We start from the raw sequence: 27,064 nt of genomic DNA on the forward strand, positions 1-27,064 counted from the left end.
CCATCCGATTGCCAGACAGAGAATCGTGATTTGTCACTCCAGAAAAACTCGTCTCCACTGTTCTCGAGTCCAGTGGTGGCGTGCTTTACACCACTGCAGGAGTCTTAGCAGGTCTGTAGTTATTGACCCTGCAGAAAGTTGGTGACCTCTGCACTATATGTCACAGCATCCGCTGACCCCGCTCTGTGATTTTTCCCATGGCCTAACACTTCTTAGGTGAGTTACTGTCATTCCCAATCGCTTCCACTTTGATACAACACCACTTGACTGTGGAATATTTAGTAGTGAGGAAATTTCATGACTGGATTGACTGCACAGGTGGCAACCTATCACAATACCAGGCTGGAGGTTACTGAGCTCCTGAGAGCCACCCAGTCTTTCACAAACGTTTGTAGAAGCGGCCGGCATGCATAGGTGCTTGATTTCGTACACCTGTAACCATGGAAGTGATTGAAACACCTGAATTCGATGATTTTAAAGTGTGAGGGAATTCTTTTTGGCAATATAATAAATATAAAATAATCATTAAAATAAAATAAAGATTTTTTATAAATGTGACTAGTGACCGCAATTCACTTTTAAAGTATAAAGAATTAAACACAACAGTGTGTGCTGTTATAGAAAAATTATCAACTTTGGGGTTGTAACTCTGCTTCTAATTTGATGGTAACACACTGCCTCATCATTGATTATTTTCTTATGACCCATTACAACATCCTCCTAAAAGTGTAAAACCATAATGATTTGTTAATTAATATGTTTTAGTGTGTTAGTGAATGACATCATGCTTTTTTGTTGTGGAATGTCTAAGAGCATGCCCCCTCCTTTTATTATATATATTAAAACAGCTATAAACTGTTGTCCCATACAAGCTCTGTTTTTCTTTCTCATTTAAAATTCCAGCCTAACATGTCAGCAAGTCACCAGAAACCCATATTTGTCTCTGTACAGAAAACTTTACATATAACAGCTTTAGGTCTTGTTAAATAAAAAAATTAGGGTAAAAAAATATATAATTTAATCGATTAATTTTTTTATTTAATTAATAAAAAAATAATTAATTAAAAAATTGTCTTATATAGGCTGTGTGGAATAGCTCTGTAAAAAAAAAGTGACAACTGCATTTTATTCCAGAAAAATTGTGGAATGTCATAGAGGAATATGAATAGTCCACAAACCATTAAGCAAAGCTGAGCTTTTTTACAAGAAGAGTGGTATAAAGTTACCCAACAGCAATGGGAATATCTGGTGGAGAGCCAAACACATGAGAGCTGTAATTGCAAATCAGGGTTATTTCACCACATACTGATTCCTTAATGTTATATAGCCAAAACATTAACACGATTTCTTAACAAATTAATTTCATTTTGTTTTATTTGACTTATTAAAGCTCTGCAAATACTGCATGATCTTGTGTTATTTTGATGTGTTGTGATGATATTTTCTTTTATATATACACATAATAGTTACATTTTGAATTTAGTATTTAGTATCCTCCAGCAACTTTTTTTTAAAATTAAGCTAATTTCTTTATATTTATTCATAAAGCATACCAGTAACCTGTGACTCTATTTATTTATTTTCATCAGTGTATTGTTTATAAGAAAAAGATTTAACCACATTCTTGAATAAGAAGGTGGAAAAATGCACATACAGCAAATACTCCCCTTTAAAACTTAGAATGTCACTGTTTCATTGTGTTGCAATAACAGGAATGTTTTTGTTCTTCTTTTAATCTGGTAAATTTGTTAAATTACTGCTTTTTTTCAACAGTAATAGTAACCATTATATTTGAAATGACTGAGCAGTCCAGGAAAGCCCTTGAAAATCCCTTCACAAAGCATTTACATAAGGTATAATTCAGTCCCAGGTTGTCCAATGCTTACAGGTCCTCTTCATCATCTTCCTCCTACACAGACAGAGATCTGCCCAGAGGTAGTTTATCCTGGGGCTGTATGCTCTTCAGCAGTCTCTTCACCATTCCCAGCTTCCCTCTCTTGACCATTTCCCTTGACAGCTCTGCCACTTCGTCAGTATATGTCCTGCATAACAGCCTAAGCTCTGCCCGGACTGTGTCAATGCCATGTCTCTCCTCAGCCTGCTTTACACAGTCCTCCAATTGGGAAAAAATGTGAGACATGTCCCCTGTGCTTTTGGTGAAGATGGTCAACAGAGCCTCTAGCAGAAAGTGCAGTGCCTGCTGCTCACAGCTTCCAGGTCGTTCTAGCTCGAGCGATTGTCTAAAGCAGTCGATGGCATTCTCCTCTTCTCCTTTCAGCAGCAAGCAGCGGCCACGGAGGAGCTGTAGTTCTGGCAGAGAGGAACCCAGTGGGCACTTCAGGGCCTGTGCCAGGCTGACCAAAGCCTGATTCACTGCCATCTCATCCACCATTATACTCTCCTTCACGGCATCCACACCCATGTAGTAGTAGACCTGACAAAAGATAGGTGTGATGGAAGAGTTGTACATTTTTAAATATATTAAAGGTTCGTAACATTTTTAATATTTAATGTAATAATGTAAATGTATTCATAAATTGTTTACAGAAGCATTTACCAATAAAATGTGGTACTTAGAAGGATCCAGTTACTACAGAAAATGTTTGAAATGTGAGTTTTCGTATACAGTAAGCATGCTCAATAATCTGAACCTTGATACAAATTTTGTGAATTATGGAGACAATCTTTGAACAATTAGATTTCATATTTTCTATTTTAAATTCTTTCTAAGCTTTACTTTTTATGGAGAATAGTGGGTGCCATTAAATATAAATCAGCTGTCTTGTGAACACACTGCACTTTATTGCTGATTGCCCTTTATAAACATGAGCATGAGTACAAAATAAATCAGCAGTACATATATATGTTGTAAATTTAGGCCAATTATACTCGACAGGACTGGTAATTGCTCCTTTACTGTAAAAGGATGGCCCAACATTCTGGATCCACTGGCATCTTCCATTATATACTGTAAAATATGATATTTTTCTTTTTATTTCAGTTGCAAGACCTACAGTAGCCTACAGGTCAGCTGAAGTCAAAAACTTGTAGGGATTGGTCCAGAACAATTGTTGCACTAAAGGAGGAAGATATGCCATTTTTGAGCAAATTTATACTTATAAATACATTTTTTTGCCTAATGATCCATACATTGTAAAGCTGTTTTGAGACAATGACCATTGTTAAAAGTGCTATATAAATAAATTTGAATTGAAATTGAATTGAATTTGGACCACTCTGTAAAGTTCAACTCAATACTTTTTATTATGTACTACTTTTAACAATAGACAGTAATAAACAATTTTCACAAAGCAGCTTTACAGAAGTCCATATGGATATGAATTCAGCTTTATATCTGTTAGGAGTAAGCTGCAAGTGAGATTGGCAAGGAAAAACTCGCCAAGACGACATGAGAAAAAGAGGAATTAAACTCGAAAAGGAAACCCATCCTCTTCTGAACAACAATGCATAGTGATATTATGTGTCACTCAGGTTCATACTAACATGGCATGCACTATTATGCTGAGCATGAAGGCATCTTATCTCACCTGTCCCATCTCCAGGTGAGTACTGAGACAAGGCTGAACACTCAGCACCCGCTCAAGGTCAGCTCGGGCATCTCTCAAGTCCTGACGATCAGGAATCCCACTCAGCCCCAACTTAGCTTGGTCCAAGGCCTTCACAAAGCTTGCGATTTTAAGCTGGAGAGAGAATACGAAACAGCTATTAGCCAATTTTTTTAACTGATTGCTTGGACTTGCAGAATGCTTAAAAATGAAAGAAGATCGATTTATAATCTAAGAGTAATTTCAATAACCTCTTATATTTTCTTAAACCTACACTGCAACCTGTAAGTGATTTCACATGAATTTAACTGTATTTTTTCCCCTGATGATACAGTATGTACCAACTTTCTTACTTTAATGTGAATATGAATGTTTTCTTTGCATGGCAAGAACCTCCAGCAACAAATACCATTTATAAACTGAACTTTTGTTAGCTTTCATGCTTAAACTGTTGATGCAGCAACACAATAATAGATTATGTGTAAGAAAGATCACTTTCCACTTTGAAAGTATTGGAATGGGAAAGTGAATTATGTTTTTTTTTTTTTTTTTTTTTTTTTACAGTGAAGATATTCAGTTTAGATCAGAATTCCACTGTTGTTTACAAAAAATAAAAATTTGGTTACCTTGGAAAATTTTATATTTTGAGAGAAAACATCCAATTGTTAGATGAGTGAATGTATTGTACCAGATTTTACTACTTTTAAAGTTAATAACACTTAAAATTTGGTTGCATATCTGGGCATTGGTGTTGTAATGGTGGGTTTAATGGTAGGATTTAATGGACAGATTCCCAGCCAATGCACAAATCCCAGCCACTGGATGCAGTGCCCATTTCAAGCCAGGATAATATAAGATGCGTCAGTAATCCACTGACATCAGCGAACGGTTGCACTAACTCCACTATGTTCGACCTACTCTCAGTCACTCATCTTCTCATCTTCATTCAGGATTGCGGCGACCTAAAGCCTATCCCAGGAGACCTAGGGCACGAGGCAGGGTACACCCTGGACAGGGTGCCAATCCATCGCAGGGCACATACACAAATACACACACACTCACACACACTACGGGCAAAAAAAAATTGCCTTCTAATTTTTACTATATACAGTATATAGGCAGCATGGTGGCTTAGTGGTTAGCACCTCCATGGTCTGGGTTCGATTCCCGCCTATCTGTGCATGATGTTTGCATGTTCTCACCGTGCTTGGTGGGTTTCCTCTGAGTACTCGGTTTTTTTTTCCCAGTCCAAAGACATGCAGATTGGACTAATTGGCTTTCCCCAAATTGCCCATAGTGTGTGAATAAGTGTGTGAGTGCCTGTACAGTATGTGTGTGTGTCCTGCTATGGATTGGCACCTCCTCCAGGGTGTTCCCCGCCTCTGGCCTAAGTCGCTTGAGATCTTCAGGTCCCCCCCTGGAACCCTATATACTTTCCCTCTTTGCTTTTCTGCCCTAGACAGCTCTCTGGTCTTTATGTTGGTTTATGCCGTTTAACAAAAAATGTAGTCCACTCAGGTTAAACCCAGGATAGAAATGCAGAGCTATAAATTGTTTAAATAGTCAAGGTCACACCTGGGCAACAAAAAACACCTGTCAGAAATGTTTATTGATATTTTCAGTCACCTAAAAAATGGGAGGGGTCTAACAATACAGTAGCTGCAATGTTCTAATTTGTGTAACACATTTAGATGTAAATATGTGCAATAAAAAAGATTCTGATATATAATACTTTATATATATATTTTTTTTTTTATTATTTTTATTTTTTTTTTTATCTCAAATTTAAGTGTCTTTAATGCATAGCAAAAGCACATGAATTAAAATTCTGACACTTTTGGAGAAGACTATATTTCTACAGTATACTGTTTGGTGTTCGGGAGCTGTACATACCTTAGCTCGAGTGCAGTACGCTTTCCAGTTTAGCTCTGCATCAGGCAGCACATTTAAGGCCATGTTACAGATGCCCATTGACATCTCATGCTTGCCTGAGCGAAAAAAGACATTGGCTAGCTGATTCAATGTAAATGCGTCATCTGTGGCCAGTTTGATTCCCTGTAAACACATCCAAAGAAGACAATATTTTTCCTTCCGGAGCGTCTTAATGTAAGAATGTAGTGTTATTATCATCAAACATATACTACAAGCCATCAGGGATAAAATACAATCTGAATATTAGTTATACCACAAAATTACTGTAGCTAATTTAGTGCTAACATTCCTCAACACCTTAACAACTAATCTATAGATCTTCTGGATTAACATGCAGTACCGATCCGTAGCATGACAGCGGCTCAGATCCAGACAGGCCACAGTCATGAACTGACATTGGGACGGTGGAGAACTCGTCTTTCCTCTCAAGCATTAGACCAATGTAACACCAGGCAAGTGCTAAGAACAGAGAAGAGAGAGGTATGAAGAAGAGGCAGTAATGACTAGACAGGCAGGTCTGTGACTTTTGGACTGTTAATTAACAGCTCGTCAACCTCTCACCTAAACCATGTTGACTTATAAAAGCCATTTGTAAAAGGCAAAACAAGCTTTCAAAGCCTGCAGAAGCTGCAGCAAAGCCAAATAAAAAGCTGAAAAGTGAATAGCAGAATTAATAGCTAAAGCCTTTGTGGGTGAAAATGTTAATAAGACGTGGATGTTTACCTTTGAGGTGTGTCGTGTCTGAATTAAGAATCTCCGCTAGCAATGTCAGACCTTTGTTAAAGTGTGCAAGCTTGGCGTCTTCCAAATCCTTTGAATAATTGGCAAATCCATATAATCTATAAAGTCAAGATAATTTTAAAAGAATGCCTCGTATGTCTGGAAGAGCTTTTTATTGTCTATTATAGAGCAAAGTGAAGGTATAGTATGAGGTATAGTGGGTATTAACAGTTATGTTAAATGTGGAGAATTGCATACCTTATGTGAATTGTTGCCATTTTAAAATACCAGCTCCACTTCTCTTCTTGCGGTACCTGAAAAAATCAACAGGCAGATAATGTGTGAATTTCTGTATAAATTATTACATACAAATAACCAGATTTGAATATATGTAGTCTCACCAGGTCACCACCATAGTGGAGAGCTCGGTTATACAGGGTGAGGGCAGAGGTCAGTCGTTCCTGCAGGTCTTCCTCTCTCTCCATCTCCACATCATGAAGCTGAGCGAAAGCCTGCTCCGTCAGGCACCAAGCTGCCCTGATCCTGCCCTCTGTTGGGCTCTCACTGGTCTCCATATCCATGAGTTCTTTTACACGTTCTAAACACTCGCTCTCCTTATTCTCCTGTCTGAGCCGCTCATACACGTGAGCCAGGTTGGCCCAAGCATTAAGGTTTCCTGGATCCTCCTGGCAGATATTACGGAAAATCTCCTCAGCTTCTTCCAGCTCATCAACATGGTAAGCTAGCAAGCCCAGCATGTTTCGCACAGCATACTGCATTCTACCCATCTCAAGCTCCAGCTCAGCTCGTAAGTTCTCTCGCTTCATCTGTATGTCACGCAGACGCAGGGTGGATGGCCCACTTGACTCGATGTTTAGGTTCAGCGGCAGGTGAAAGTGTCCCGGTATGAAATCCAAGCTTTCAATCAGAGACTCAAGGTCGTCCTCTGTGCTCTCTTCCATGGTCGTCTCTTCACCATGAAACATTCTAATACTGATAGTGCAAGACACTAAAAACACTGTAATGTTGTAGCAAGAACAGGAAATACAGGTTTACCCAGGCGAAGCTAAGGAAGGGTGGGGAGGTTAAAAGAATGATGTGGCTTAACAAGTGCTCTTCTCTTTCACTAATGGTTTGCTGCACTTACTAGTCAATAAATGTGGAGTTAGAACGGAGGAATTGATAAGACAGGTATGTGAACAGTAATGCCTGTCTGGAGACACACCTGCTTTGTCTTCAGCCATGTTGAATTGTTTCAAAACATCCTGAAGGATACTTCCCATTTTAAGAAATGTTATGAATAGTTAATGGAGTAGTATATTGTTTGCTCTTTTCATGCATCTTAAATACTTTATACAGTAAAATAGCCATTTCAGAGGAAGAGGGCTTGCTTATAGTATGCATCTTTTTGTAATCAGGTTTAACATAATGGGTTTTCAGAGAAACCACTTTAATTATTGAAGGAATAAGCATCAGGGAAGTAATTAGTAAAACATTTAAGTGTTATCCTGAGTAACAACAACGCTGTGATTTTATCACAGGCACGAACTGTCAACCACTGTTATTAATGTAGGCGGTGCGGTGGCTTAGTGGTTAGCACTGTCGCCTTGCACTTCCAGGGGTCTGTGTGCATGCTCTGAGTTTGCATGTTCTCCCCATGCTTGGTGTGTTTCCTCAGGGTACCCCAGGTACCTCCCACAGTCCAAGATTCTCACATGCAGATTAGGCTAATTGTCTACTTGCCTGTAGTGTGTAAATACTGACCAGAGGTCCTACCATGGATGTAAAAAATGGGAATAAATAAATGGCCACCACTGGCCAGCACTGTTAGACTGCAGAGGTTCCTAAAAGGGGTGGATCGATGATCATGAATGCAACACAACACAAGAATTCTGTGTTACATTTTTTTTATTGGTCTTAAGTAACATTCTAATTTTCTGAGATACAATTTTTTTTTTTTTTTCCCAAGTTGTAAGCCATAATCATAATTGTAAGCCAAAGAAATAAACACTTAAAATATATATTTCTGTTTGATATTAATTTATATGAGGTTAACTTTTTGAATTAAATAATTGAATTAAATTAACTTTTTGATGATATTCTAATTTATTGAGAGCACCTATATTGATTGATTGCAGTCATTGCAAATTATTTTGCAATTCCCATGCTGACCACTAGAGGTCAACAAAGCACTGAAGCTAGAATAATCAGCACCCCGAAATGGCATTTCCCATAGAAAACACAAACCAATTCATCAAGATAATTTATCAGAATGTTTCCATAATCCCTAAAATTACAATAAAGCAGAATTTTAATAAAGAGTGAATAGCCCTATAATGCGACAACAATGCAAAAGGAACAGAACTGGTCATAAAGCTCTGTCTTCAGGTTGGATTAATTGAATCCTCGCTGATCCCCTTTGTTTAGTTAAGTATGAAAAATCTTAAAATGAGGTATTACTGTTTCCCCTGCTGTTCGGTTTTCCTCCATGATGACTTTTCCATTTTGCTACCTGCAGACTTTTAATGATATTATCTTTTTCTTTTTGGCCTGTGAGCTCTACTGTCTGCTCACTGTCTTCTCTACTTTCATATTGGATAGACCAATTTCTCAAGTAAGTACAAGTTTATGAGTATAATATTAGTAATTCATGAGAGTTTAAACCAGGAGAGTCTAATTGAGTTTCAAGAAATATGGCATTTAAAACACCAGTGGAAGCTTTCAGCTTATTATTCTACCTTTATAAGCTCTAAATATTATAACATTATTCAAGGGACTTTAAACCAATCTGCTATATTTAAAAGGTCCCTCATACAGTATACTACATTATCTTGAATGAAGAAAAGACAGACCAATATATATCTATATTCCACGGGTGGCATGGTGGTGTAGGACACTGTGGCCTTGCACCTCCAGGATCGGAGTTCGATTCCCACCCTGGGTCTGTTATGCATGGAGTTTGCATGTCCTCCCCGTGCTTGGTGGGTTTCCTCCCACAGTACAAAGAAATGCAGATTAGGTTAATTGGCGTTCCAGAATTGCCTGTAGTAAGTGTGTGCCTTGGGATGGATTGGCACCCTGAACCCTGCCTATATATACAGTAGGAACCTCTGTAGTCCAACTAGGGACAGTGGACGCCAGTGCTAACCATTATATTTATTCACATTTTTACATCCATGATAGGATCTCTAGGCAAAATTCACACATGCATTCACACACTACGGGTTAACCTAATTTGCATGTCTTTGGAATGTAGGAGGAAACCAGAGTACCCAAAAGAAAACCATATCCTTACTATAAAATATCAAAATAAACAATAGTTAAATATTATCATTTTAGCTGTATAATTAATAGCTGTCTAATGTTTTTAAAAAAATACATAATACAGTGGAACCTTGGATTGTGAGTAACCAATCCAACCAAACGAGCATATTAATATACGCAACCAAAGTATTGATATATGAGTATTAACATACGAGTATTATATTGAGACAATAGTTCTTCACCTCTCTCGCACTGTGGGATTGTGAGTAATCAGAGCGCATGCGTGACTTGTATGGTCAATATTTGTGCGCGCATGTACTGTTTACTATAACATTGTGACCACATGTGTGTGTTTTTTTATATCACCACACAAAATGTATTTTCATATTGTGTACAATACTAAAGTAAAGAACACTGAAGCTTTTTGTTACAAATTACATACAAATTTACTATAAAACAATCAAATGAAAAACATTTTAAAATTCACCTTACACATTTAAACCTATCCCTGTTATGCACAGAAGTCAAATTGACATACAAATTTCCAAACCTCTTATCTGATGTTGCAGAGATGATTGTTTGGGGACTAGGCTATATTACATCATGTCCTGGAAGCACTATGTCCATGGAGTGAAAATGAGGTAGGAGAAAATATGAGACTAACTTATTGAATGTGACAGGTAGCTTAAAAAAATGAAAAAAGAAAAGGAAATCACATTTTTACAAGCGACCAGTTGTGTTTGGAGCATACTTTTAAAATTGCACAGATTTTTTTGACATCCCTGCTAAACCACAACTGATCAAACATGTGTAGTTCAGCAGGTTTATTAAGTACTGAATTAGACCAATTACAAACTGTGCTAAAATTACAACCATTCATTACATGTACTGTACAGATGAATATGCATACCTTCATTGTCATTGTACAAGTGCAAGCAGATGTGCCTTTTTTCAATATGTGCATGTAATGTATACTTATATATACACATGATGTACTGTATACTTAAGTAGACATTAAATTCTAAAAAAAGATTTTTTTAAATACATGTATGAATATGTGCACATATACAGTATAAATATACTTTGAGATGTGTACAATGACATCAGAATGATGTAGTGCAAATGAAATGGTCATTAAATGTGCACATAACCTAGTCACTGAGCAAGAATAAGTGTGTGTACATGTGGGAACAGGTAGGTAGGTGTGAGGTTTAGTGGGTCTGTTTGTTGCCTGGTTAAAAAAAAAAAAAAAAAAAAAAAAATATATATATATATAAATGGTTTCTTCATTTAAATTATGTACAGCACATCTGGATTACTGTAGTATGTACAGTAAAATCATATGCTTGTCCTATGTTAATACACAGTGTTAGCTACCAGAGTTAAGCTTAGTCAAAGTTTTTGTGCAGTCAAAACATGGTCCTGTGCTCACATTTGAGCTTTTACTCCTCCAGTGGGCTAGCTTATAATTCATGTTTAGATTGATGTAAAATAATTGTGATAATAATAATAATAATAATAATGTGATCAATTCAAATGATCTGGTCATTGTAGCATTTAGACATGGATTATTCGTACTGTTTTGAAATTTATTCAGTTATTATTAATAATTTATTTTCTGTACTACTTACTGTACCTTGTCTAGGGTCACGGGGTACTGGAGCCTATTCCAGGGCGCTTAAAGCACAAGGCATGGATACCCTTGGATGGGATGCCAATCCACACAAACATACATCCATTCATAGCCTGCTGGCAATTTCACCTAAAATAATAATAGAAAAAAAAAGGCAATTAAAAAAATCCAATTAGCCTACAAAACATCTTTGAACTATGGGAGGGAACCAGAGTAACCAGAGGAAACCCACCAGGTATGTGGAAAAGATGGAAACTTCACACACACACACACACACACACACACACACAGAGCATTTGTTCCCCTAATAGCTGGAGGTACTACTTATCATGAATTATGTAAAAAGTGTTTAAAAAATTACACAGTCATACAGTATGTATGTAAATAATATGAATCATATATAAATAATACTTACTGATTAACACTCACTCACTCATCCTCTATACCGTTTAATCCTGTATTCGGGTTCGCGGGGGAGGGACACATACACAGTAACACACACTACAGCTAATTTTAGAAACGCCAATTAACCTAATTAATCATGTCTTTGGACTGTGGGAGGAAACCGGAGTACCTGGAGGAAACACACCAAGCAGAGGTGCAAGGCGACGTGCTAATCACTAAGCCACCGTTGCTGTTGTTATTATTATTTATTATTTATTTATATTAGCATGTATACAAACCTACAATAAGTGTGGGATTGAAAGGAGACTCCGTGGTGTGTAATTACGGTTGTGTGTGTGTGTGTGAGAGAGAGAGAGAGAGAGAGTGTGCGGTTATACTACAGTATTTACGGCAGTACCTCGCAGTGATGTGTGCTTGTTGTATTCAGCACTGGCTGTCATGCAGGTGGAATTTGCGGCTCAGCTTTTGCCACTGCGACGGGGCAAAACTGAGCCACTGAGTTCATCAGATTCGGAAGATTAGTGTGTGTCTTATAATTTTTCACAAAGAACAGATTCTCCACTTGCTGTCACATTCCGATCGAATGGAGCGGTCATAGTGGCAAATGATGCTGAACTGGACTGGACTGGACTGGAAAGGGTCTCGCTGCTGCGCACCTGAGGATGGACGTTATTTTGGGAGAAAATAAACAATACGGTATTTTTTTTTTTTTTAGAAGAATCTCCCTAGACTGTATTTTTCTGTGGACGATTTTCCTTTTCATAGCCTGAGTCTCATTCATGAAGGCAGGAGCTGAGTGGGCAGTGGGAATGGTCGCTGGATCTTACTGCTGCATGGTTTCATTCACCCCGGTCTAAAAGCAGCCTGTCAGCTCGACACGACTTTAGAAATCCGCAGCTCTTTTTTTTTTTTTTTTTTTAAAGCCCAGATGATGGAAGAAGTTAGCGGCAGTGAATGTATGCCCGATCTGAAAGAGCTGGAGGTGAAGGTTGGGAGGAAGACGCCGGAAGGTTTGCTCAGGTGGATGCGTCAGGACGCAGCGCAGCGCGGAGAGCAGAGCAAAGTCACCCAGCAGGAGAGCGCAGACAGCGGGGAGCACGGGCTGGATGGGAAGATCAGGAAGCTCAGAGTCGAGATGGTAACACTACTTACTTTTATTTGTTTGTGATTAGGGTAATTAAAAGTGAACCAGCTTATCGCATCACATCCTGTTTTGCGTTCTCACGCGTAAAGCACGCTTGATAATATAATATGTATTAAAGTGCCTGGGTCCATCAAATACTGTTCTAATTTTCTTTACTAGGCATGAAACCGCACACTTGTTTCATTGGTATGTAAGTTGTACTTTAGATTCAAATGGTGAGTAGTGGTGGGTCAGCAGTTAAACCTTTGTGTCTCCGATTAGAAGATCCAGGGTTCAGGCTCCAGCACTGTCAAGCTGCTGGGTACTGAAGCAAGGCCCTTAACCCCTTTTCTCCAGGGGTTGTATCATCAGGGATTGTCTCCGCTCTGACTCCAGTTTCCTAACTCACTGAGATGTGCGAAAAATTAATTCCACTGTGCTGTAATATATCTGTCCATCCATCCAACCATTCATCCATTCACTCACTCTTATCCAGACCGACTTACAAAAGTTTCTATCTTTGGATATGTCCTTACACTGGTTACTAGGTTACTAACTAAGTACCATCAACATCAGTCAAACACTGTTAAGAAGGGTGTTTTTTTTCACGGGGGCTGTGTGTATAGGTTTAAACCAAATATCTATAACAACAGCTTATTTATGTATAGTTTTATATATTTTTTTATGCTGTAAAATATATGTGACAAATAAAGCCTTTTTTCTGAATATTCCTTGATACATCAGTTAAGACCAACTGCTTTTCTTAAAAGAAAAAAAGCTGAAACTGCTTACATTATCTGCATGCCACATTCCATGTGCCAGGAACATACCCAAACATGAGAAATAAATGTCCCCCCAGAAATATATATATGTGTATTCAAGGTTGGTCAATTCAAATATTATTTTTTGTTTCACCTCCCAATGTGATCTGTTAGTCAGAAATCCATTGCTATGCAACAAAACCACTAGTATTAAATATGCACTCTGGCCCATCTGTTCAGATCGTGTCACCAACCCTATACCCTATTCATCATAGGAAAAAAAACCACTATAAAACCACTGCTAGCTGGATGTGTAGGTTGCAGACCACTCTCAATCGCGTGCATGCACATGTGTGTGTGTGTGTGTGTGTGGCAATGGTATAAGTCCAAGGACCCAAATAGACATGGAGGTCCAAGTGAAATCTCAGGCAACAAAAACTGTCTGGCAATGTAATGGGGATAGTGGGCAATAGCCTGTTAGGGAGCCCAAAATCTGTACTAGCACCCTTGGCTTGGGGCAGACAAGCATTAATAGCAGGGATTTTACACATTAGTGTAGAAGTGTTCTTGTTAAATTCGCATGTTGGAGCACAGCCTCCTCTTGCTGTTGAATCAGCACAAGGACTCAAGGTTGCCATGCAACAATAGAGCTTTTAGATTTGACTGTGTTGTGATATTCCACTCCCACAGTCTGTCTACCTGTCTGTTTTGTCTGTCTGTCTGTTATACTTTGCTACCTCAAGTATAATATTACTAGTCAGGAATCACTCATAGTAGTGACACCTGATTATTTTACAGCTCTGTTCTGGCACTTCTGCTTCTCACTTATACTGAGTGGAACACATGGCTCTGGCACTGCAACCTACTTTTAAATGAAAGAATAATAAAATGGAGAATAGATACTATAATTCATTTCAGGATAGCTACGCCCCTAACATAATAAATTAAGTAGTATTTTTTAAACCACATTTGCTTAATAAAATTAGGAATTATTCACAAAGGGTGTAAGTTAACCACCAACATACTGTACTGTACTGTAAACTGCATTTACAAAAACTGCATCAGTGAACTGATTTTCCAAATATATCAACTCTGATCTGATACAGATTCAGCATTTCAGGCCAAATGTTCGGAATGTGTTCAGAACACATATTTTCTGACTTTACGAATCCCTGCTTTATATAAAAACGTCAAATAACTGCTCAGTTATGTTTTTTGGGCCAGATGAATGTCATTGCATTAACATTTGAAGCGAGGACTACGAAAATCTTTAGAGTTGATTCTAGAGTCTTGCATCTGGAGTCTGTTGTAGTTGGCTTATCACGTGAAATCCGAATGGGTGTCAATGGAAGTGAATCAGAATCAGTTAGAGACAAAGTCATAACATTATGCATAATAAAATGCTTGGTACATGGATAAGAACAAGAGCACCACGATAAAGTATTTTTAGCGAATGAGCTAATATGCCTTGGAAGCCCCACTAGTGGATAAGTAAAATATCCTTATCATCCTGAATTAAAGCTATTAAGATGAAAAAGGACATTTTATGTAGGAGATGTATCTCCTTTAAAAAGAAAAAAAAACACCATCATAATTGTCAAGGGGGTTGACCACAATATTAACTTAAAGTCTGGGTTACAGTTTCCTGAAACTTATGTAAGCAGCATGTAATGTTCTTGAACAAAGTCTAAGATGAAATGAGATTAGTCTGTACCAGAGGGATGGAGAAAAGGAAGGGTGGAGAAAAGGAACCACACTATATTCAGAGCATGGCACTTGAACATTTAGGCTACGACTGAACAGAGGATTTTCCTGTCATGAACTCATGCAATATTTAGCAAAATGGCATGTTACGTTTTCAATATAAAGTGAGATAAAATATCCAAATATTGACACTCATAGGCCATTTCTATACAAGCAGTCATATGTTTCCCATTTTCTTGTCAAGTATAAAAATCACTTGCATTGTGCTATATGATGCTGATATGTACATTCTTTATGTGGCCTGCTTTCATCGCCATCTTATATACACTGTATAAAACAGTCCAAATTCCACAGACCATAACATGCAGATTTCCAAAAAACATAAAAGTACATATTATAGTCCTGCACCAATGTGACAAAACTTTAAACATGTTAAAAAGCTGTGGAGATCACACCTAACCAGTGTTGGTGTTCAAAGTAAGAAAGAGTACACGTTAGAGTACTTGGATTACTTTTTTGATGTAACGAGTAATCTAACGCGTTAGGTATGCCATTTAAGTACTTCGTTATTTAGTTATTTTTTCAAAAATGTAATCCGTTATTCAGACAATTTGTATAATCTGTAAACCAGACAGCAGTGATTTCCAATTCGTTAGTGTGTGTGTGTGTGTGTGTGTGTGTGTGTGAAAGTCGTCCTACAAGTCTCTCCCCCTCTGTTATTCCTGCTGTTATACCCCTATCTCAATATGAATATTACAGCACAGGAATAACGTAATAGGACGTTATCTGTTCATCCATAACCCAGTAGATAATCCCATTTGAAAAAGGATGGAATTATTTCAAGTCCACGCTAGTCTACTAATCAAATCCACCTGATCCATCACATTCTTTTATAATTTTACTGGAACATTTCTGAAATAATTGAAAGCCATTAAGCAAATAACACTTAGATGTTACCATAAGCCTCTTGATTGAGTGGGGGAAAATGTCAGGAGTCAGTGGAAAGCCATTAGAAGTACTGTCTCTGTCAGCCTTATTTCCAATTTGTCTCGACATAAGAATTGATTAGGCTGTTTGAGGATCGCGAGAATCCTGTGGCTCCATCCAGTTTGTGGTATCGAACAACAAGTAATTCTGTGGTTTTAGATCAGTGCTTCTGGATCCTAATCTTATGGAACAGAGGCTGGGCAAATTGTGGTGCTGGTGCTCTAGACTCAGCTCTTGAGGAGAGTTGATGATTGGATGACAATTTATATTTCAACAGTACTTCTCATCCTTCTAATTCACACACACATTCATTTCTTGTGCTGTTAGAATACATGAAAAAGTGCTGGGTGTAGCTGGAAATATTAACTACTGTTAGACTACTGTTAACTTTCTGATGTTAACTACTGTTAATTATTTATAAGATAATACACATTCTACATTTAAGTTAAAATACAGATATTTCTTATAATCATTATTAGTTAGTAGTAGTAGTTCAGTCAGTTAAATTTAATTATTATTAATTAAGTGTATCAAAAATCTATTAATACACTCAATAGATGTGTGTCAATAGATTATTGATACAAAATAAATGTAATTAATAAAATTAATAATGTTTATTGTCATCCAGATGCACACTTTCTAAGGAGTATAACTTCTTTTTCCCTTTTGTTGCACAACAAATTTTGTTTCTGCATTGTGCTAAATCATATGTGGACGTTCACATAAAAGCAGGGTTATAAATAGTTGAAACCAGAGAACTTTCAACACAAAAAATGACAGATTGTTGTTGACCTAACCAAAACAGAAAATTAACATTAAAAATACTTCTGCAGTTACAAATACCATTAAGCAAGATTCAACCATAACAACAACAACAAAAGTTACACATGTCTGAAATAGTTGGTAATTTGCCTAGAACTGAGCACAGGAGTTGAAGACCCATAAACACATAGTTCCCCGGTACAGTGAGGATATTGCTAAAGAAAGTGAAAAGCATTTCATAGTTTTTAGAGTTGTTTTATATTTAAAATTTACATTGTATTTAAAATTTTGACTAAAATGGCAGTAGCTGCTCAGTGGTTAAGATGTTGGACTACTGATCAGGAGGTTATGAATGCGTTCAAATTCCATGGCTGTCAAGCATCCACTGCTGTGACGCTCAGCTCAACTGCTTAAGGCACTTAATCCTTAACTGCTCAGTTGAAAAAATAAGATAAAATGCAAGTCGCTATGGAAAAGTTCATCTGCCAAAGCCATAAATGTAATCGTAAATGAACTGTTAAATGCCGTTTGCAAATTTTTTAAGAAAGAAGCCCTTGCTGAGAACTTCTCACAAAATCTAGCATCTGAACTTCATCAGTCATCAGATGAAACCAAATTGTAAATTTTTGGACTTACTGGCAGAATGCTTGGCAACAGAAGTAAAACTACGCACATGGAAAAGCAAGTAATACCCAGTGTAGAATATGCCGTTGGATCAGTACTGCGTTGGGGCTGTTTTGTGGCTGGTGGTTGTGAAGATTGATGGCATCACAAATGCACCAGGATATTTCTGTCCAAAATGTGTTTGCCTCTGCCAGGTCAAAGATGGAACTTTTAAAAAGGAAGATGTGCCAAGCACACTTGATCATTACAGATATGATATGGTAAAAGGAACCCAAGGTATTTGAAATCACCATCTCATTTTCCAGATTTAAATTGGAAAAGTAACGTCCACATACACTAATTAAGACTATGAAGCAATATTTTTAAACATTTAATTTAAATATTTAGTATGTTTAAAATAACATGAAAGAAAATTTTCTTTGTTGACCTATTGATGATATCTGCATGTTAGAATTTGGAAAAATTATTTAAATGACTGACCAAACTGGTAAAGACTATAGAGCAAATACAAAGTACGAGTACAAATATGCAGAGTACCTTCATTTGGACAGCGCGTTTATTCAGTCCGTGTCAACAGCGATTTATATTTGATCAATCCTCTTCTTCTCAAAGCGATGCTTGATCACAGTTGATGGGAGATTATTTCCATAGAGATGTTATTAGTCCTAAACTGTGATAAGCTAGCTGTCAGGAACACAGACCTCATGCCGTGTAGTTGACACCCAGTTCTGCTGCAGTGTGTGTGACCGCCTTATGTTCACTAGAGGCGAGGGTAAAGGTTAGGTTAGAACTGGCCTAGTGACGGTGCATGCAAACAAATTTGATCTTGCAAGATGATGGATGTGATGTTAATGTTTGTGCTTACATTTAGAACAAGCAAATGTAGTGAGGTTGTAATGTTTACAATTCAATGACTAACAAATGCGATAAAAGGTACATCACTTTCCTGGATAAATTAAGGATGTTGTTTTGCCTATTTGTGCACCATGTGACGCACGTGACAGCAAGTACACCATACAGTAAGTGCAAGTGTTGCATAAACTCATTTTCTCTGTTCACTCCCACTCTGCCTGTCCTTTTCTCTCTCTATCACTGCTGCACAGATGGAAAACACTGGGGATGGTATGCTGACAGATGGAAGCAATGACTCCAGCTAGATAGGGGCAATGAGAAGTGCTAAGTAATTGCATGGAGGGCATAGAGGCACTGAAGGACAGTATGAGCAAGGTGGTACAATTTCAGTGAAGGAGGTCCTGTCGTTTAGAATTAAATGCATCATTATGTCTGTGTGCAGCAGTAGATTTTGAGAGGGAAAAAACATTGTCTGCATAGGGATGCAGAGTTTGTTGTCTCATGACTGCAGTTTTACATTAGGCTGCCTGTGAAGTTGACGCGCACTCTAAGCCAGTGTCTGCATACAGTCTGTAATATCTGGACAAAAATTGTAGTTGAGTCTTTATCCTAACCTGCTTTGTGACATACATTCTGACGGGGAAAATTAACTCAAAATCCCTATAGGACAATTTTAAAGTAAATGATGAATAGAAACATCAGTTACACACAAACCAAATACATGCACACACTTGACTCTGGTCTGTGGTGTGATATTTAACAGAGCAGAATGCCTCAGCAGGGAAAATGAGAATTCCAGGGATTAGCACTGAATCCATGATGGAAAAATATGAACTGTCTGGCTGTGACAGGGAAGATCCTTCACCTCCTGCTTGCTTTAGACCTAACGGTATGTTGTCTCAGATGACAGTCACTGTAAAAGGAGCGAGAAAGATGATGGGGTAATAACCTTAAACTAGGACTGATATCTGCATTTATTTTACATACCAATAAAACATGCTGTGAGTATGTTTTTTTTATATCTCCCCAGTGATAAACCACAAGTAGGGAGGACTTCAGGACTTCATGACTTAGACAGAATATTCCTAGACATTACTCTTGTATGAAGTTTAACATGTGTGGGATTACAGTATTCATTGCAGGCAGAGAGAAATAGGAAAATGGAACTTAACCACATCAGTGCTGAGCCAGGAAGAAAAGTGAATTTATGAGCAGCTCGATTTGTGCCTCAGACAGAGATCCAATCCCAAACCCTCAGAAAAGATTCTACCCATCAGAGCCCACCTCATACACCACCATTTCTGTCTCTCACTCCCTTATAGGTTGTCTCATGCTTTCTGTAAATTACTCATCTTTTTAAGTTACACTATATTACACTTATTCATTTAGCAAATGCTTTTCATGGAACGTGAAGACATAAGGGCTTTGCTCAAGGACTCAATAGTGGCTCTCTTGGGAATTGAGTTACTACTTCCTGTCTGTCTTCTTTCTGTCTTGTTTTCAGCTTGACTTGCACACTCCCATGTTAACCAGCTTTACTTTGTGCGTATACAAAAGCTCAAGCACAATAAAAAGTACCGTGAGGAATTAAATCATCACTGTAATCACTTCAGAAACAGGTTTGTTGCTTATTAGTACAGGCATAAAGGATTTCCTAATTCATTACCTGATTAATCCAGACCTTTTTCTGGTAATTTTGTATTATTACTGTAAATTTTTATTTATTTATTTATTTATTTATTGACATTTTACTCTTGTGAGGATTTTAGGACCGCATCCATCTGTACCTATGTATTTTGTAAATGCAAAGAATATTATGAGTTAACTCACATGATGAAGCCTATTAAATAAAAAATGCTAAGTGGTAAGTACATTTAGTGGCGGTTTGAGAATCAAGTTTCACAGTCTGTGAATCTGAGGTACTGCATTCCCTTCATGTCCCCCCTTTTTTTTGCCGTTTCCTTCTATTTTCTGCTAAATATAATTTCTTTGGTCTCTCTCCCTCTCTCTCTTTCTCTCTCTGACACACACACAAACACACACACCAAGACACAGGGTCAGCTTTCTATCTTCTTTAAATCTAATGCTATACCTACTGTACACTCACCTCTAATGCTAATCATAACCATAGTAAGCAAAAGGAAATATTTAGGAAATTTGGTTTAGTTTTCAAATGAAAGCTTTGGGAATACTGTATTATTGATTCTTAGCCATAAATATACATGAGCACACACAGACATTTACAGACATACACACTTTTATTTTTTGACGGGCCCCTCTCTGTTTTTTTGTGCTGTAATTAGTAAGGCTGACATCACCAGTGCAGTTACGAACCGTTTAAGGCAAGGTTTTCTGCATTATCAGTCTCTCCAGGGTCTTTCTTTTTCTTTTATTAAAACTACCCACCAGGCTAGTTCTGGGCTAGAGTTAATACAGTATAATATAGATCTATGATGCTACACATATGTACAGTAGTATGTGCTTGTGTGTGTGTGTGTGTGTATATATATATATATATATATATATATATATATATATATATATATATTTCCCGTTAGCTGTAAGGTAAGACGTAGGATATTTGTCTGAGATTGCAAGTTAGGGATTAAAGATGAGCTAAAACAGCCTGGAGATCGGTGGGGAACTGCTGAAGTGCATTATGTTTTAGGGCAAACATGAAGCACAAAAGGGATGCTTAATGTTCTCTTGACAGACTTGGCTATTTATATTACATTGACCTGAGTGCTGCTGGCAGACAGCACAGAGAGCATTGCATCACAAGTAATCTTTGGATGATTTCATCATGTTGGATGTGCGATATGGATATTTAGGGCTTAGAAGCTTTCTCAGATACTTGTAAAGTCCTTCTGCTCAACTTCATGAATGAAGCTGTGATCAGCAAATAAATACACATTTAAGGCCTATTTAAAAAACCATGTGCCAAATGTCATAGTGTGGATAAAATAGTATCCCTAAACAGTGTGCAGTTTGGTTGTAACCCAGATATTAGAGATTTTAAGTGGATGTCTTTGTCTCTTTAGCAGTGTTTTAGAATTATTGTGCTCTACAAAACAGCTGCTACACTCTCAGCAATCGTTTGTTTGTAGCTAGCATTAAACGCTAGCTCAGTCTGCTCACTGTTTAAATTGTGTCCCCTTCAGTTAGTGACCTGTTCATGCACCTTTTTACCTTAAACTCTGACCCAAAACATTACATTTGCGACAAATCTGCTGAATATGTGTAGAATACTCCACAAACTTGCATATTTCTAAAATTAAAATGATATCATGAGGCAAAACATGCACACACAGCTAACTCTGCTCCATCAAGACATTCTTTCCTCACTGCTTCAATCCAGTTGAAGGGAATAACAGCAATGATTGGGAAGTTTATAGTAATGGAGAACGCAGGATCCCAAAACACATTTAGTGCTACAGAGAGCTATGTGACTCACGGGTGGCAACATGCCAAGCTTAAAGCACAATGGGAAAAGCCCCACACTTTAGACATACCCCTATTATGAGTCACAACTTTTAAAGCTAGCTGTATTTAATTTTGTCGGCTGCACAGTTTTTGTATCACTATATGCTTCCAAGTGTCTGACTGGATCACGCAAACACTGTACTATTTAATTATTCTTTACTGTAACCAAACAAGCCAAATATGTTTCAGTGTGACATTGTACCTGTGCATGCAAGCTACATACATACATACATACATAGATGGTAAGCCAAGGTTGAAGTGGAAGACCTGGAGTGTCCTACACAGAGCCATGACATCAACCACACTGAACACCTTTGGGGTGAGTTGGAACACTGACTGTACCCCAGGCCTTCTCGTCTAAGATCAGTGCCTGGTCTCACTAATGCTTCTGTGGCTGAATGATCACAAATCCTCACAGCCACATGTCAAAATGTAGGGCAAAACACATGCAGAAGAGTGGTGGTTATTATAGCAGCAAGCAAGGACTACATATGGATTAAGATATTCCACAAACATGTTTCAGTGTCAACTCGTGGTGTCCCAATACTTTTGCATATGTACAAGTTTAATCATTTGAAAATGGAAACCTTGGGCCATATTCATGCAATGCTTATTATTTCTGGATTCTGGATTGACAATATTCTGGATCACATTGTATGAAACATTGCTACACTCCTACATTCCAGATCCACATGTTGCTTTATTCACCATTTTTTTTCTTTTACAGATGAAATGTGAGCGGAGATTACACAGGTTCACAAATATTCTGAAGTGCATTCAATGCTCTCTCTTTATCTTTTCATTGATTTGGCCTTGAGGGGTTACATGAGTGGCTCAGTGTGGAATAAATGCTTTTATGGATATAGCACTACATATTTAGGACTTAAAAGCTCTCCAATTATGTAAGTGCTACATGAAAATCCAGATAAGTTTATGCTTCATAATATATTAATAAGCCATAATTAGGGCTGTTAAATGTTTTTAATTCAACACATAATGTGGATTTATCAATAAATTTTAGGAACTGCTATTAACAGTGTATTATAAAGCATATTGTTTTTATGTTATTTATTTATTCATTTATTTATTTATTTAAGGAGAGATATTCAGTGCAGTAAAAGGTTCACTACAAAGAATTGATGTTGTCAGAGGAAACCATAAATTTTAAAAGCACTTACCATAATGGCCTCCTAGTCTTCGTCAGCATATTAACCTAACTGTAGAACTCACACTAGGATTCCATACCAACTATCTGAAGATACCTGCCTTTGTCTTTTATTTAATTGAAGTTATATTTAGGTCACTATATTTCTAATTTATATGTAAGGAATAAAACTTATTGTGGTCATGTGATGTGGCCCAAAATGAACCAAAAATTATATAATTAAATATTCCTCTTATACCAATTTCGTAATAAATAAAGCATACATGTAACTGTTTTTCATCTAATCAACAAGTATGTTCCTGCTATCACTTATATTATAACAGCTATAAATCACCTGACCTATTTTTTTTTGCTTAAATTTTATTGACAAACCACACAGTGGAAAGCCCTTTATCTTTAATGGGATAACTGTTACGGGAAACATATTGACCAGTACAAGCATTGCCAATGGAGACGTTTCTATACATGCTAAATAAAAAGGTCCTTACAAAAAGCTTCATCATATCAACGTTTACACAAGACATTTTTATCCTGTTGAGGTATAGGATCTGGAAAACAAGAACCCATACGTTAGTTGTTATAATAGAGAAGCCAACATTAAAAAAAAACACATCAATATTAATTTAGGATTTGAATTACAACCTGTGTTAATGTTAGATCTGTTAGCTCTTCACATGCTTACCAACCTAATTTTAAGAATTCAAGAATAGGCAGCAGAGCGCTCCATTACAGTATGTGTTACTTGATTATCAAACATCATGTCTAACATTTAAATAAATCTTCTTTATGATGTGTTTGGTGATGTTAGGCTCATCTACGGGCAGTGGATGTGAGAATCCTGCAACAACTCGTGGCACTGCATGAGGGCATCGAGGCAGCGAAGTGGCTTATGGAAGAGCGCGGCTTGCTCACCAGCCACTGTAGCAGCCTGACAGGCAGTCAGTACAGTCTGGGAGGCAGCTGGAGCAGCCTACATGAGCCCCATGACAAGCTGGACAACATCTCCATCGGCAGTTACCTGGATACTCTGGCTGATGATCTGGATGAGTACTGCACCTCCAGCGGGGCGGAATCTGTGCTCTGCTCTGCTCCTGTGTGCACAGACAACTCCAAATCTGCTCAGGTGAAAGGCAGTGCCCCTAAAGAGGATTTGAAATCTTCCAGTCATGATGCTAACCATAGAGAAGCTAGTAAGAGTAAAGGTGCAAATACTGGAAACTTGGATGGTGTAGATAAGCAAGACACTGACTCCTCCAAGGCTCTTGCAGCTGAGAGGCTGGCGAAGACCTTGAGCCCTAAGGGTAAGATTTACAAGAATGGCAAGGTGGAGTTGGAAAGCTGCAAAATAAATGGCAAAGTGCATTTGGAATACGATGCTCACTGGCACTGGGTGCAGTCACAGGATGATGTGACGTTTTTGTGAGGGTTAAAAAAGGTGCAATTAAAGTTGCTGGTTATATTTTTGGACTTTAGATCTTTATTGGACAGATTAAGCTTAAGTGAATGCAGATATTGTGGTATGATGTCAAAGATCCCATGGGGCCAAAGCTTATAAAGCATGAACGTTATATTTGTCTTTACAATCATTTATCTGTACAGATGTTTATCTATTATACCTACGTTGCTCAGCGATTCCCAGCCCTGGTGCTAGAGTACCCTTGCTCTGCACAATTTAGTGCTTTCCTTGATCTAACTCTCCCACATTGACTCAGGAAGGACCTGTTAATTATCTGATTAGTTGGAGGTGTGTGCTAGTGGGAAAAGTAGTGAAAATACAGGAAAGGAAAACACCTAGGACTAGAGTCGGGAATTGCTTGTGCAGTATGTTATGTGACTATGGAAGCTGTTTTATCAGTAAATTTTCCAGTTTCTTTTTATTATTTCTTTGCAGAGATGTGGTTGATAAGCCCATATATTTTCTGTGATAATATCAGTGTTAATGATTAGATTTCCATTTTTTATCTTGTGCAAGTTGACCAGTACAGATTGACTTTTATTTTAAAGTGTTTTAGTTAAAGAGCGAAGTGATCAGAGGTAGGTGATCAGTATAAAACTATAATGAATTCCTATTTTCATGTAAGTTCGGAAGGAGCCTGAAAGATATGATTATATATTCATTCATTTATTCATTTATATGAATAGATGAAAAGATGGCATATAATAAGTATTTTAGAGAGGACCAAAGTTTTTAACTATATAAACACAAGACATTAAAATAATATTTTTGTATTTATTCTAAAATTTAAAGCTCAAATATATAATATAATCAATACATTGTAACACTGTTTTTTATAACTCACATTTGCAGTGTAAAATCAGTTAACGCACATTAATGTTTTTGCAGCAGCACACTGTGGCAGACCCGTGCTCAGACTATCAGGTGCCAAGATGGATAACCGTTTAATAACTGGAATTAAGAACTAAAAAGATCTCAACATGAAACGTCTTTAACATAAATGTAATGTTAGTTCAGATATGACTTATATGTATAGACTACAACACAGTCAAAGAGCAAATTTTATCTAGATAGCTTCAATATAAAATATAAAATCTGTACCTATGTGGAAAATGATGTGCAATATGATTAAATATATACTGCCTGGCCAAAAAAAAAAAAAGCTTTGATGATGACATGCATTTGCAGTGGCATTGTTTCGTCAACCTTGTCAATGTCATAACATTTGTTTTTTATTTAAAGAAGCAATAATTTTTGACTGACATCTTACAGTATATTGATGACAGGAGAGTTCAACATCTCTGTAAAGCCTTTTCTAGCACCTCCTAATTCTACAATTTGAGCCTGATGACCCTTGGCACTGTCATGCTGGAATATACCAGTACCATCAGAGAGGAAAAATCCATTGATATGATAAACTGGTCATCAATACATGCAGGTGGTCAGCCAACTTAATTTTATTTCTACATAACATTGCCGAACCTAAACCTGACAGAAAGAAGCAACCCCGGATTTTAACACTGCCTCCAGGGGCTTGTATGGCGGCCACTTTGCATGCTTTATGTGATTTTTTACCCCTGATGCTCAACGCTCAGGAATAGGTTCAATCTGGACTCATCAGATGTATGATCTTTTTGTATTGATCCAAAGTCCAATCTTTATGCTCCCCAGCAAACTGAAACCTTTTTATTCTGATTAGTCTCACTAACAAGTAATTTTCTTAATGACACACAGCTGTTTAGTCCCAGTTCTATAAATTCTGGTCACAGTGTGTGTGTGTGTGTGTGTGTAAATGCTCTTACTTTGATGCAACTCCTCCAAGTTTGATTGTTTTAAGTAATCATAAATTATGATAATATTTTAAACCAATTCACCATTATCATGATGAGTTTTGGAAAAACATTGGATAATTTTTTAACTTATTTAAATCTAAATTGTACCTTCATTGGCCAGGCAGTGTATAATTGGTTCATTTAAATATGTATGTAGTCAACTAATACAGATAAATGTGGCCTGTTGATTAACGCTGGATCATGCAAAAGTATTTGACCAAGTCTTATGCAACCATGTAGTATTACAGAGGCACATTGATGTTGTGAGCTCTTCATGATTGTGAATGCAGGGAATTGTATGCATGAAAATGTGTGGGTTTATGTATTTATTACAAAAGAAAGTGAAAAAACACTCGCTGTGTAATAATTAAATGCAGTTTTTATATTAGTGCTGCTGGATGTGGCTTTGCCTGTTTTACTTATGCAAGGAAAACTGCACTGCTGTAATAGTTTTATGTAATGAAGCTATACATGCTAAATGACATTTGATGTGTTACATAATAAATTGTGATGTCTGACCCAGGTTGATTACTAAAAGAAGTTTGGGGATGGATGTCTAAACAGCTGTAAAATTTTGTTGTCTGGTGTATTAGGGTCACATCGGAGACCTGGGAGAGTTAATGTTCCCAATGCACTTGGAGCAGCTCTCTTTCTCCCACGCACCCACACTGAATGCTAATAATGACTGTGCTTCTAGGAACAGTTTCCATGACTACTGTTTGCGTGTGTGTGTGTGTGTGTGTGTGTGTGTGTGTGTGTGCACATTACTGTTCAATGACCATCAAGATGCACAAA

General features: G+C 37.4%; 2 protein-coding genes across 2 annotated transcripts; one reads left to right on the forward strand and one right to left on the reverse strand.

Moving 5' to 3' along the window:
• Nucleotides 1–1,388: 1,388 nt before the first annotated feature.
• On the reverse strand, nucleotides 1,389–7,204 carry ttc22 (tetratricopeptide repeat domain 22). Its single transcript, XM_053499153.1, has 7 exons — nucleotides 6,620–7,204; nucleotides 6,477–6,532; nucleotides 6,222–6,337; nucleotides 5,839–5,957; nucleotides 5,460–5,621; nucleotides 3,549–3,701; nucleotides 1,389–2,434 (listed from the first exon to the last, which is right to left on the reverse strand). Exons 1-7 carry the CDS (start codon nucleotides 7,202–7,204, stop codon nucleotides 1,910–1,912), a joined length of 1,716 nt encoding a protein of 571 aa, XP_053355128.1. The 3' UTR covers nucleotides 1,389–1,909.
• Nucleotides 7,205–11,938: 4,734 nt separating this feature from the next.
• On the forward strand, nucleotides 11,939–26,797 carry lurap1 (leucine rich adaptor protein 1). Its single transcript, XM_053497772.1, has 2 exons — nucleotides 11,939–12,658; nucleotides 23,790–26,797. The coding sequence occupies exons 1-2, from the start codon at nucleotides 12,449–12,451 to the stop codon at nucleotides 24,402–24,404; spliced, it is 825 nt and encodes a 274-aa protein (XP_053353747.1). The 5' UTR covers nucleotides 11,939–12,448; the 3' UTR covers nucleotides 24,405–26,797.
• Nucleotides 26,798–27,064: the final 267 nt, after the last annotated feature.

Source organism: Clarias gariepinus, chromosome 6 (assembly GCF_024256425.1).
Source record: "Clarias gariepinus isolate MV-2021 ecotype Netherlands chromosome 6, CGAR_prim_01v2, whole genome shotgun sequence".
In the NCBI taxonomy this organism is placed as follows: Eukaryota; Metazoa; Chordata; class Actinopteri; order Siluriformes; family Clariidae; genus Clarias; species Clarias gariepinus.